Here is a 14301-nt window from a genome sequence, read left to right on the forward strand (position 1 = left end):
CAGGATGGCCAAATCCAGAGAGTGGTGCTGAATGGAGTTACATCCAGCTGGGGGCCGGTCACAAAGTGGTGTTCCCCAGGGATCAGTATTTGGGCCAGCCCTCTTTAACATCTTTATTGATGATGTAGATGAGGGGATCAAGTGCACGCTCAGTCAATTTGCAGATGACACCAAGTTGGGTGGGGGTGTTGATCTGCTGGAGGGAAGAAAGGCTCTGCAGAGGGATCTGGACAGGCTGGATCAAAGGGCAGAGGCCAATTCCATGATGTTCAGCAAGGCCAAGGCCAGGTCCTGCCCTTGGGTCACAACAACCCCAGGCACTGCTGCAGGCTGGGGACAGTGTCTGGAAAGCTGCCTGCTGGAAAAGGCCCTGGGGATGCTGGTCAAGAGCAGCTGAAGATGATCCAGGGTGTGCCCAGGTGGCCAAGAAGGCCGATGGCATCCTGGCCTGGCTCAGCCCTGGTGTGGCAGCAGGAGCAGGGCAGTGACCGTCCCCCTGTACCCAGCACTGCTGAGGCCACAGCTCCAATCCTGTGCTCAGCTCTGGGCACCTCACTGCAGGAAAGACATGGATGGGCTGGAGCGTGTCCAGGGAAGGGCAGCGGAGCTGGGGAAGGGTCTGGAGCACAAGTGCTGTGAGGAGCAGCTGAGGGAGCTGGGGGTGTTCAGCCTGGAGAAAAGGAGGCTCAGGGGGGACCTCGTTACTCTTTACAATTGCCTGAAAGGTGGGTACAGCCAGGTGGGGGTCGCCTTCTCCCAGTCAACGAGTGACAGGACAAGAGGAAACAGCCTCAGATTGCACCAAGGAAGGTTTAGGCTGAGTACTAGGGAAAAATTCTTTAGCAAATGGGGGGTCAGACATTGGAACAGGCTGCCCAGAAAAGCAGTGAAGTCACCATCCCTGAAAGAGTTACAAAGACTTGTGGATGTGGCACTTGGGGGACACAGTTTACTGGTGGACCTGGCAGTGCTGCGTAAATGGCCAGACTCAATGATCTTAGAGGTCTTTACCAACGTTAGTGATTCTATTGTCTTTTGAAGCCAAATCATGGAATCATAGAATTATTAAGGTTGAAAAATATTTTTAAAATCATCAAATCCAACCATTAACTCCCTGTGGAGTCCACCGCTAAACCATGTCCCTAAGCAACACATTCGCATGCCTTTTAAGTACCTCCAGGTATGGTGTCTCCACAACTTCCCTGGGCAACCTGTTCCAGTGTTTGACAACCCTTTTCAGTAATTTTTTTTCCCAGTCTAAACCTCCCCTTGTGCAACTTGAGGCCATTTTCCAAACTAATTTTAGTATTTATGCTATCTTTGGAACGTGTGAACATGTATTTGTGTGCACCTAAACTGATGAGACAGTGCATGAGCCGAAGTCTGTTGGGAGCAATAAGACAAAGTGGTTGACCCACATGGTTATTTCTGGCATTGTTATCTGTAATTCTTTCATGTTGGAGTATTCAGTACATATCAAAGAGTAGTAAACAATACAGTTACTTCATATAATTTGACACAGTTTGAAATGATTTGCACTTCCTGCTTAGGGGATAAATTGCATCAGAGCAAAAAGGTGGAAAAGATGGTCCTCTCTGACATGTCCTCTTTTTTCTTATTCCAGGGCTAGTAAGATAGCTTTATCCTAATGATACATTCCCACATAATGGATGAATTCTACACGTGGCACCTCGGTTATGTTTGCCAGCAGGAGAACCCAATTTGTAATAAACAATATTTAATATTCTTTTGCTTAGTCTTTAACTGGTTATGGGGTGTTTTTTTTGCATTTTGTAAGATGCATGTGAAAAGTAACAGTTCATCCTGACAGGGAAGATCTTCAGAATACATATTGTAGAGGAATTGAATGAAACAAAAGGAGTAGTTGCTACTGTGGTAATGGGCCTTTATATTGAGGACATAAGCTTAAATCAAGTTTTTCTTAGTGAGATATGAATCAGTTTCTGGCTTTAAGATGTTGACCTTTTCTCCCTTCATTTTGATTGTGGGATGATTTGCACACATTTTCATTCTGAATCCAAATTAATCTCTGTTTATAATTAAGATGCAATTTGCTCAAGCTGTATATGCAGTCAGATTTTTAACTGTGTCATTTCACTGTTGTCCTTACCCCTCTTTTATTGTTCTTCTATAATAATCTTCTCTAGCCATAAAGTAGATTGTAGAACCCTTAGGCCAGGGATCATGACTTCTAACACTTCCTAGGAGAGGAACAGAATTAGACCTCTAGTGCTAGGAGGTCTAATGTTATAATAGTTTACCTTCATCTGATGTTAGTATCCTAATCTAGAATGTGCTCTGACACTGTAGTATTTAAAAACTAGGTGTTGTTAACCATAGGAGATGATGACTTAAGGAGAGTGATGATTCACAAATTATACTGTCTTTATTTCAGAGTTGGATCAAAGTTCCTTAATTGAGTCTTCTTGAAGGCAAAGTCTAGTTTATACTGTTGTCTTTGCTAGATAAGACTACAATCTTATACATTGTAACAGGAATTTTGGGGGGTTGTGGCTCTGCTTGCCTGCTCTTTCTGTGAAGGACCATGGCTTTTTTGTGCACAGTCAGGAAATGCCATCAATCCCAAAAGTCTGAGCTGCACAGTGTACTCTGTAAGTTGCAGGAATTGTTCTCCACCCTTCTAGTCTCAGAAATATGTATCATGGATACAGCTCCTTCCAGGTAATCTTAGTTGTCCTTTAGAAGCCTTTATTGCTGCAATTATGCAGCCATTCCATCTCTTGAACTGTAGTAAACTTTGTCCTTGCATCTGATTAAGTTCTTATTAAAACAGAGCATACATGCCCTTAGCACTGCTAACATTGGGCTGCTAGATAGGACATTGGAAAAAACAGTTTGCAGAGGTAACAAATACAGAAAGCAGTCACAGTGTGAGTTATCTGCTTGTATGCAGAAGGACTCACTTGCTCAACTCACATATATAAAAGCTGAATGTCAGGTCAGAGGAAGTAATTGTAGGCTTTCTTTAAAAGAAGGAAACAGATAAGTGCAAGACCTAGATTGGACACCTGTCTCAACCTGGAATAAATTCTCCTTTCTCTGTTTCTCTCCCTTGACTATAAAAGTAGCCTAAGGGCATTAGTCAGGATGAAGTTTGCAGAAAGAGATAATATCTTTTATTAGACCAGTTGCTCTAAGTTGGAAAAATTGGACAAGCTTTTGGGCATATGAGCTCTTCCTCAGATCTGAAATAGGAGCAGCAGATTTCAGAGTTAATTATAAATCTTTTTCTGTGTATGTCCTCACACCATCATAGTTACAGCAGAGCACCACAGAGATCACTAACTCAGATTTAGGCACCTAATTTTTAGACATCTAAATGAAGCGAGAGGAACCAAGCATGGGGTGCTTATTTGGGAGTTAGAGAGCTTGCGTTTGACATGACACATTTTTTTCCAGATGCTCCCTCCAGTGCTGAGCCCTGCCTGCGCAGAGGACGGGGAGCCTCTCCTGCTGGGGAAATGCTCAGCTGCAGTTGTGCTCTCTGCTCGGCTTCTTGCTGCTTGTGTGTTTCACGTGAAGTCTCAGCTTGCTTCACATGCTCCCTTTGCAGGGCTGCCCTTACAAGCCTGTGAGACTGCTCCAGTTTTTAGGGAGCAGTGACTTTCTGTATCTTGTATGTCCTTGCAGGACAAGTCTTGGGGTAAGCTTGGAAGTTTGAACATATTCCCATCTTTTCCTAACCTGCAGCTCGGATACGTTATTAGAAAGAGAGCAAATCTGGGAGTATGTCGCTTTCCCTGGATAATATCTAAGGAGAACAAGTTCCCCTGCTCTCCTTGCCATTCCCACAGACTCCTACTGCAGTTCCAGTGAGGACTGAGGTGTTTGCAAGCACTGTAATAGGCACCACAGCATCTGATTTTACCCTGGTGCCTTTGCTTGTTTTGGAACTGCTGGTGACTTGGTGCCATGGTCTCTTTAAGAGGTTTTGAAAACTTGCTTATCTTAATTCTTTTGTCTGTTTCAGTTTCCTAAAAGACTGTGTCATCCTTTGATGTTTCCTCCCTGCATCAGCATCCCACCCTTTTTACCCCGGGCTGCCTGACTCACTGAGAAACCTCCTGGTATTGACTTGCTCTGATGCAACTGCTCTTCTGAAATGGAGATTTGCCAGTGCTGGCCCCATCCCAGCCCTCTGTATTTCTTGTTTCCTCAGAGGAACGATTGCTTTAAATAAAGAAGGACAGATGCAAAGCTTGTTTTGTAAAGCATAGCAGAAGCTTCTATTATTGCAAATTGCCTTTTCCACTGGGCATACTTGAATTCAATTCAGGTGGTTCAATTTACTAATTCATGTGATTGAAATGACTTTTATCAATTATCTTTAAATGGAGCAATGCAGTAGTTCCGTAAAAGCTTTCTAGCTGAAGTAGATTCTTAATTCATTTAAATTGCACGCTCATTTATTATTCAGATATTGGTTTGCCAGGAGCTAGCATAGCAATCTGACCACTTGGTTTGTCATGATTTCAAAAAGCCTAAAGTTTTTTTGCTATCCTTCATTTATCTCCAATATCACCAGTATTTCAAAAGGAGGCCTTAAAGAAATAATTACTAGCTTGAATTTTTATCCTTTATTGGTTTCATTAGCAGTAAGTACTTTATAAATGCATAGAAGAGCTTTAAAGAATGAGAACAAAAATAAGGTAGGTTTTAAAAGGCACATTTTGTTAATATAACATGCTTGTCCAGTATCATTAAAATTATCTAAGATAGCTGAGAATGAAATACAAGCTATTGAATGTCAAAGATCTTCTATTTCAGGCTAATTTAAACAGAAATTTTAACAGGTCTCCCCAGGGAAATCAACATACACAACTCTTATCTAACCCAGCTCACTGGTGCAGGATTCTCAGAGTTCAGCTTGTGTGAAAGCTGGCAGCCAGTTATAAGGAAAAAATGCAAATCCTCATTCCCATGGCAGGCAAGGCTGCAGCGTGAGCTCTGCTGTAAAGGCCACAGCATCAGCTGCATACAGTGGGTATGGTTTTTAAAATGCCCTGATCCTCAAATTAGGACTGTGCTGAAAGCCCATCCATTTAAAAGGTTTGTTTCACTCATCATTTTGCAGAATAAGAGTTTGTTTAAATTGTATAAATAAATTATAATCAATTGTATAAGCAAATGGTTTTATAGTACCTCAGTATGACCTTGAACCTGCAAGGTCAATATTCAGCAAAGATAGCAATGAATGCCATCCAAAATTAAAAAGCTGGGAGGTCAATTTTTCTTTTATTTTTGTAATTTTGTCTGTTTGAAATGGAGCTAAAAAGAGATTGAGGTCAAACCATCTTAGTGACTTTACTGATGAAAAGGACAGGAGTTTGTTCTTCTAGGAAAGGATACCTATTTTATACTGTTCATATTTGAATTTCAGGCTGTGGAGAAAGATTGATTCAAATTTAAAATTTAAATTAAATTTCCACATTACAAAAATAAGGCAATCTTGCAGACATGTAAAATGATGTTTTCTTGCAAATAGTAGTAACTACTTTTACTTTGTCCTTTGATTATTGTTGTTAGAGTTGTTGATATTTGTGATTTTGCTCATTCTTTCAATCTAAACATCTTGTCAGGTCTAAGCCAGTCCTTAGCTCTACAGGTGTAAAGGGCTGGACTGTGTGTGCAAGTCCAGCCTTGTTTAATTCAACCCTTTCCTAACAGTAATCCTAACATTGATGTCAGGTCTGTTCTACATCTTAGTGTAAAAAAAGATAGATGGTGGAAAACACTTCTGTTGTAAGAAATGTAAGTGACAAAATACCCAGGTTTGCCGAGGGCAAATGAAGACTGATGGAGCTGCTCTTGGCAGTGCTTTCTAAATTAGAGTTGTCAATTAACTTTCTTGGCTAACGGCACAGAACTTGTGTGTTTATAAGTAGATAAGTAGACTCGGTATTCATACAACTAAAAAAGCTAAAATGCCTTTTTGTCCATGAAAAGTGCCTCTGTACCTCATTGTTTCATGAATATGCTGTAGGTGGTGAAAATTAGATGATTGTATCTATAAAATATGTAGACACCCTTGAAATTACTCACTGTCCTTTAAACCAGCATTCCAGCATAGTTTTGGATGTCTGTAGGAAAAAAAAAGAAATTGTTCTCATTTAATCAAGTTCAAAACAATAAAAATTCCAAGTTTCTTTTTTTCATATCAAAGTAAGACTCTAACTGCTACAAAGAAGTTTGGTACTATATCATTGATTTTCCAATTAGTAAGAATCTATCACAGTAAAAGAATAAAACTGAAGGAAATTGAATCATGCGGATCTTTTACATTTTAGATTAAATAGTCCCTAATAATTAAATCTATTGCCTGTAGTCCTCAGAGAGAAACTTAGATCCTGATATATTTGTAGTCATGTGTGAGGAATGACAGCACCAATATTTAATTCATAGGAAGAAAGAGGCATTTATTTTCTTCAGTATACAAGCTGGTTAAGAAAACTGTTCAAGCCTTTGTAGTGCATTTTCTGCAGAGCGGAGTTTACATTCTCCTAATTATTTTAGACAAGGTCTTAAAAGACCTGATTCCTCAGAGGGCTGTACATTTGATATTAATAGAGCTTTCCTTGTTGGTATTTAAAGGGTTCTCACTGTTAAGAAGTAAATAAATTGAGAAAATAAGCACCAAGAGCTAAATTAGCATTCAAGAAGTATGTTTCCTAGTGAAAACAGAGATTTGAGTCTTCACACATGATTTTATATGGTGACCAATAAAATATAACTGGATGTAATTCTTAGAAAACATTAATTATTTTAATAATTCTAAAATTAATTCTACAGTTTAAATTATTGTATTATTATAAGACTGTATTCTAATGTCTTACACAAATCCCAGTATGAAAGATAGCACTACTGTCCCTAGTGTCAGGGTGTTTGTTCCAAAAGATTCCTATCTTCCAGCACACATGCTTGCTGACATCTGCCTATGTGAGAAGAGCACCATTAAAAGAGTCCATATTTCTTACTTTGCTCTGTTTACTGCTTTGAAAAGTAGAAATATCTTTGTTTCTCTCTCAGTCTGTCCCTTTCCCTCCTGCCTTTTTTCCTGTCTTACTGTAGCAGCTGCCTCTTGTCCAGTTGCTACAAGGACCAATTCTGACCCACCTGGTGCTGCCTCTCACCACGTCCTGGGGTGATTGTGACTCTTCTCACCCTCTTCTGCCACTCAGCAAAGACTTCTTTTGCTCTACCAGTCCTTTCCCCCATGTGAGGGTAGCATGAGCATCTCTGTATCATTGTTGTTACTGTCTTTTCGACTCTGAAACAGGTCAGTCAACATGTCAGCATCTTAAATATCCTCTGGAGGGTGACTGTGGCTGGATGCAATAGGGCAGATGCTGATGGCATCCACAGCCATTTCTGTGAGCTCTAGGCAGTTGCAGCTGTAAGTGCTGCCTGGTGAAGAGTCCGTACGTCTGCAACAGACTTCCCTTCCCTTTATTAATTTTTATCATGATATGGTAGTTCTCAGTGAGGATATGCTGTTCCCCAAAACTATGCAGCTGAAGAGTTTCAGTGTCCTTGTGCTGAATGCAACACAAAGAGGAGAAACACAGATTCAGTCAAGTGTACAGCCTCACAAACTTGGCCAACTGTTGTCTCAGCTGTAGCTCCCAGCACTTTCTCCTTACCTTGCATCACTATCCATGCCTTTGCTGTTCCAGCTCACAATGTTCCTCTTGTCTCCCTTCATCATCCTCCTGGATGCTGGCAGAAGGCTACTCCCCAGTACACTGCTGTGGTAGCAGGTGTTGATCCAGATGTGATGTTCTTGGGATCACCAGGAGAATTAAAGGAATAGAGGTGCTGTTAACCAAATAAGCGTATATGGCTGGCTTTTGTGCAGACAGCAAGTACAAGGAGCATGTACAATGAAAAATATTGCAGGGTGGTTTTCCCTTTTTTCTTTCAGATACTGTTTTTTGCAGACCTACTCATTCCCTACTCTCAGCCTGACTCATTCCCTTCTGTAAGGCTGCTCTCTAGGTGGGTCTGCCAGGGCCAAAAGAACAGCTTAAGTTCAGTTTCACAAACGTGCTGTATGGAAGCAGTGACATTTCAAAGCTGAGATCTAAATCACTTCATTTGCTTAACAGCTATTCATGTAAATGCTCTGCAGCAGGGTCTGGTGTTAGATGTAACTGGTGTTACATCACTCTGCTCAGGATTCAGCCTTACTGGATGTAGCTATTGTTACTGCTTCTCCCAGTATGTTATTAGTCTGATTTTTTTTGTCTCAAATGAGGCAAAGTAGAGGATTTCATGCATTGTTTTACTTAAAAGGTATCTACCTATGGAGCTTTATATATGTGTGTGTATGTGGGTGTAAATGTATGTATAGGCATTGCACAAAAATGTATTCATCCACAGTAACAGGTGGTACTGGCAACACCTGTTGCTGGGGTCACTCAACACTCCAGTATTAAAACCCTAATTTTAGTTGCTTATAACTTTTGTCAAACTTAAACATTTGTGTTGAAATGTTATGTGCCAGGTGTCTGCCTTAGGCTGATTTGGGGGAGGGGATGTGAGGAGAGGAATTTATCAGCAAAACTGTTACTGCTAGTTGAGGGAGCAGAGGCCAGGCTACTGCTTTGCCTGTGCTGAAAAATGAGCTATTGCTAGTTGAGATGTTCCAAGCCAAAAGTTGCTGGTGGAGACCCCTTGCAGCTGGGCATGCCGTTTGCCAGCGCTGTGGAAATTCACTATTTTACTGACAAAGCACCTCCGTCTGGCCAAATTATGGGCCTGTGAAAATGCTTGGTAGATGTTTGTTGACAGCTGCTCACCAGGCTGCCACCATCATGCCCATTTCCAGATAATGGTGCTGCACTGGTGACCCTTCGGATGCAAAATGCCTGTGAAGCAGGAAAGTAGCCTTGGAGACTGAGTGTGCAGCAAAGCACCCTGCTGCACACAGGGGCACCAGTCCACGGAGCACATCCAAGTGGCTCAGTTTGTGCTTACTCAGTGTGAATAAATAGGAGGGAATGGCTGGCTGGAATCCAAGGAAATGGTGATGAAGGAAGAGCGTGATGGGCTGAGAGAGGTAAGAGTGAAGGACAGCAGAGTTTGGAGAACTGTATGAGAGGTGCTGAATAGATAGACTGAAAAGAGACATGCACAGCTCCTGCTGGTCCCTGACCATGGGGTTTCTGTGATCCCTGCCTAACCAGCTGGGATGTTCCACTCTTGATACATTGCTGCTATGTACATACATACAGATACATTGCAGCTCCTCAAACATGTGATTTACACAGCAGCATAACCTATACTGCCAGTGGCTCCCCTATTTGAGTGTATTCACTTGAACCTGCTAAGAAACACTTACCAGTTTGCATGATTTTCATCTGATGCTCTTTCAGAAAGCAGAATTGTTCAATTTACTTCTACTTAAAAGAAGCATCAACATTTTAATTATTTTTCTTTAAGTATTTCTTAGCTTTCACATACTCAACCTGCATTTCAAGGACTATCATGTGTGCATGGAAATCCCTTTGTAAATACTACAGCTGTTTCTTGCTGTATAGTCTTGCTTCGGAATCTGTGCGACATTTGTAGCTCACAATATGCAAAGTCATACTAGTAAGTTGGTCATGTACATGATATGTGCTTTAATCTAGGCTGAGAGAACATTTGAACAGACTGCTCATATTATTTTTAAATCTTGTTCCTTTCATGATCATTATGGGAATTAGAAACAAACTGTCTGTTGCGAAATATTCTGTTTCATATTACTTAGCATTTTCCCATAAAAATCAGAAGAAATGCCACAGAACCTGATCAAAGTTCAAAGTCAGTTTGTTATTGAATGATGATGATTTTTTTTTATTATAGGCAAAGCCTCAGCCAAGAAACTGACAAAAAAGGTAAGCAAAATGTTCCTTTCCTTCTTCAAAAGAACTTGCATTCTTTCTGTTACTAAAGTGATTAGCTCTCTTTCAAAACTGGCTTTATGTTTTCTTGTTTGTGTCTTTAAAGGAGGTGGATGCTGCACTGCTGTATGTTGCCAAAGCTAAACCAGGACCAACCTTTTTTAGAGAGCTTGGTGATAAAGGTAATGAGCACTTCTGATACTGAAAAATACATCTTGCTTTTTATCTCATTATATGGTATGAGTTGAAAGTATTTTTAAAGAGGGTTTTATGGATTTTATTTCACCCTCATCTAGCTGCCTCTTTGGCAAATCTCTCAGTTATACAAGAGAGAGTAAAGAGGCTGGGAATTGAAAGCCTTCTTAGGTGTAGGAGGAGACATGAAAGAAACTGAAAAGCCTACTTGGAAGAGGAATGGGTTAAAGGGATGACTTGAACACAAAATGGACTTTTAAGACTTTTTGTTAATAACCTGACTGTTCCTCTGTATAACTTAAATGCATGGAAACTACAAATAAAAGTAAAACTTGTACCTAGTTACATTAAGTTGGTATCCTTGATTCCAAGAGCAGTTGAACTTATTTCTCCCTCTTTGGGAGCTCTGTGACCCTTCACAGTGTTGATGTGCTTTGTTTTCTTTTCACCCAGCATTTCCACTTTATATTGGACTACATAAAGAGAAAACTAAGAGTGGGGATATTGTTAGTGTAACAACAGGAGATTAAAGAAGACCAAATAAACATCTCATTAACATAAATTAATTGAAGAGAGAAAACAAACAAGAGGATCAAGAAAACCAAATAGATGAGCAATTAACCATTTCACAGTAACAAAAGACCAAAATTCCCAAACTAATGAGAAAGACTGACAGTGCCTATTCACAAACTTTCTGTATCATACAATTCAGCCTGAATCCCTTATCCTGTGGATGTTTCTGGAAAATAAAGCTGCTGTTGCACTGCTGCAGCTCCTTGGCAGACAGGAGCCATGCTCTTTCCATGCACAGCGGATCCTCAGACATGGCTGGAAGCTTGTGCCAAGGGAACAGCCCTTGATCTCAGCCTGCAGCATTTCACCTACTCTTCAGTCTCACAGCCTCTTCTGCCTGCAGTTCATTTCTTGCATCCTTGTATAGACCTGCATGGGTCTCCAGCTGGGTGCCTTGCTTGTCAGTCTGCTCCTGAAAGCCTCACCTTACCCCAAAAGCCCTGAAACATCTCTGAACAAATTAACAATTTTTTCCTGTCCTAGGAGAGGCTGGATTTTGTACTAAACAGTCATTCCCTGCCTTTTGCAATCATCACATGCTTTCCCAGGATTTGGCTTAAAGTATTCTCAGTCTTGAATTTTTGGATATCTCTTTACCTGCTTTTTAGGGCCTTTCTTTTTCTAGTGATGAACACTGCAAATCCACAGAGCATGCTGCCTGGGAAAACCAGGAATCCATAAAGAGAAACTGAAAACAGCAAATCAATGCAGCCTTCTCTTACTGCACCTCTCCCAGCTGGCTGCTTGTCAGAAAGCTTGGGCTTAGTGGTACACTCAAAGTTGGTGTCTTCTGCATTCTGGCAAAGATCTGCCCTTGCCTAGCCCTGTGTGTTTGAATCTCTGTCCTTCAAAGGCCAGGTAGGAGTTTGAGATGATGCAAAAACATTCAGTGCAGTCATCCGTATGTTGCCACAAGACTCAAGAGTTTTTACAATTTTTGATCATGATGCCTGTTTAGTGACTTTGATGCTTTTGCTTTAAGATGCATTATTATCACAGTTTTAAAATGAAAATATTTATACTTTTACAAGTATCGCAATAATGAATACCCCTGTCCAACTGTTTAGCTGAGGTTATTTTAAATACCTTCAAATGGTTATTTAAATGTCAAGGAGACTGAAAACTGCCATCAGTCTGGTTTGTAAAATGTAATGCTAGGGGATTCTGCCTTCTAGTGGGCAGTTTTAAAACCTGTGTCATGTTTAGTAGGTATACTTACGATTTATTCAGCAATAAGAATATTGGACTGTCAGCATTTGTTAGTAAGTTTGAGGACGGATATTTCTAGGGAGGGTTAGGGAAGGTTCCTTTAGCTTTAGAAAATGACAGTATTTTGCCAATGCAAACTTCACATTCTTGGCTGCAAGTATGCTGAGTCATTCAACAGTATGTGAAGCTTTTCTCTTTAAATTTTGCTTGGATATGAATTTAACTTTCAGTGCGTTGTTTTAGTTTGGGTTTTTTAAGTTTGCTGCGGTACATCTTTTAGTTTGAGTACCTTTGTAATGATTACTATAGAATAAAAAAGAAAATTACCAAAATATTTCATTTACTTTATGAATGAGGTAAGTTGGCCACTCACTGCATGTAGGACAATAAAATTAAAGTAATTTAACTAAATTTTTTTAATGGAAATTAGTTCACAAATTAAAAAATCTTATGATAAATTATTTTAGTGTAATCAGTCTTCCAGAAAATATCAGGCAGGCCGTGAATTTTCTTTAGAGCATTGAGTCAGGTTTTAAAGAATAATCCAGTATATTTCTACATATTTTCATTATATTTACCTTTTTTACCAATTTAACGATAGTGAGTTTTCAGTTAGATTACAGCAAGATGATGAAAACTGCCATTTCTTGCAAAGCTTCACTTTCCAGTCCTCTTCAATTCAGGTCCTTCTCCCTTGAGCCGGTCAACAGGGTGTTGTCTTCAAATTGATCTTTTCTTCACATCTTACCATCTTTGTAAAAATTTGGCAGATTCTTTCTGCAAAATTTTATAAGGTATAGTGATCCCTGTCTAGCTATAAAGCTAAAACTCTCCAGCGGTTCAGTATTTTGTATCTCAATTATTATGACTTCATTTTTTTAGACTTTTACGTAATCTGCCATGTTAATATTCTTTCAAAAGCTTTGATAAATATGTTTTTTTCCACAACTTCTTTGAGTGTCTCATCTCTTATTTTGTATCCCCACACTGGACTCTTCTTGTTCTCTTTACCCAGCATAAACCACTTGTCTTCAGCTTCCAGGTTCTCCTTAGATTATCCCATGCAGAAAATCTCAAGACAGCTGAGGGGCAGACTCCCACTTGTCCCTGCCAAGTAATGCCATCCTTCATTGCTTGGTGGTTACATTTTCAGTCAGGGGTCTTTGTGCTCACACCACTGCAGTCCTTGACTGGGAGGTGTTTTCTATACAGACCTGAGAAGTTGCCTCCTTGTCTTCCTTTCTATTCTTCCCTTAAACATTCTTTTGCTGTGTCACACACAAAACAAAATTAGGAATCTTGATCACTACTTTTCACATTATTTGCTTGATTCTTTTCACCACCAATTTGTTTCAGTCCTTTTTTTTTAATCTTGTCTTAGGCATATAAGCTAAAAAAAAAGGGAGTTCTTTTTCTGTTTATTTGATTTTGAACTTGTAGAAAACCTAGATATTTCATCTAAGAATACAATTCCAGGTTTTACAGCAATGAAAATAATAATTGGCATTCTTGCAATGACAGAAATGCTAAAACTCATAAGCAGAAGTCTTTGAGATGAAAGTATTTTTTTTTTCCACAGTGTATTGTATGATTGTAGTACTGTGCTGATTTACACAATTCTTGTAGGATAATAGGGTAAATAGTCCTGTTTTGATGGAGAAGAAAGCTGAGATATGGAACCAGAGTATGCTGGCAAGAGGATCAGAATTAGACCTCCCTTTAGCTAAGACTTGTTCTCATATTTTCAGAGTCTTGCATTTAGCAATTTAATATTTCTGAGCTCTGGTACTTAGAAGTGTTAAGTCACTATCTGAGGTCAAATACAAATGCTATTGCTTCTGCATAGTAGTTTATCAGAAGTTAATTGTTTATCACTGAAGCTTAAGTGGGTTCCTTATCTATCAATTAACTAAATATAAATTACAAAAATAGTTTATCTTTGCACAGATAGGCATGTTTGAACTTCATTATTTTAAGCAGCTTCAGCATTATACAATGTTTAGCTCACAAGTCAAAAGTAGCTCAGTTATTTTGAAAAGTGATTTATAAAAAAGCCCTTTACATTTCTTTCCCCAAACATTATTGCAGGGCAGATGGTTCAGATTCTGTTGTTTAGCCACCCTCATTCTGCACTCTCTATCTTTAGCTTGCACACTCTATTTTGACGCTATCACATCTTTGTGTTTGTTCAGGCTTTTCACTTAAGGCGGTATTTCAAAAGAAAACACTGGAATTTTCCTTCAAAAGGGGGGAAAATACTTTCACCTTGTAGAAAGGACATGTTCCTATTTTAAAAAAAAATAAGAAGCCTCCTCTTGGCACAGGGCCCAGCAGTACTATCAGCACAATCTAGCAGCTTGGCAGCTTTGCGTGTTGCCATGTTCCCTTGAGAATTAGA

At 39.7% G+C, this 14301-nt stretch overlaps 1 protein-coding gene across 1 annotated transcript in view; it reads left to right on the forward strand.

Moving 5' to 3' along the window:
* MICU2 (mitochondrial calcium uptake 2) overlaps nt 1-14301 on the forward strand; it is a 133810-nt gene that overhangs the window by 85638 nt on the left and 33871 nt on the right. Inside the window, exons 3-4 of the mRNA XM_064409234.1 lie at nt 9889-9920; nt 10033-10108. Of these exons, the coding sequence (XP_064265304.1) occupies nt 9889-9920; nt 10033-10108 (108 nt within the window). The remainder of the gene's footprint in view (nt 1-9888; nt 9921-10032; nt 10109-14301) is intronic.

This window comes from Passer domesticus, chromosome 2, assembly GCF_036417665.1.
Source record: "Passer domesticus isolate bPasDom1 chromosome 2, bPasDom1.hap1, whole genome shotgun sequence".
Lineage (NCBI taxonomy): Eukaryota > Metazoa > Chordata > Aves > Passeriformes > Passeridae > Passer > Passer domesticus.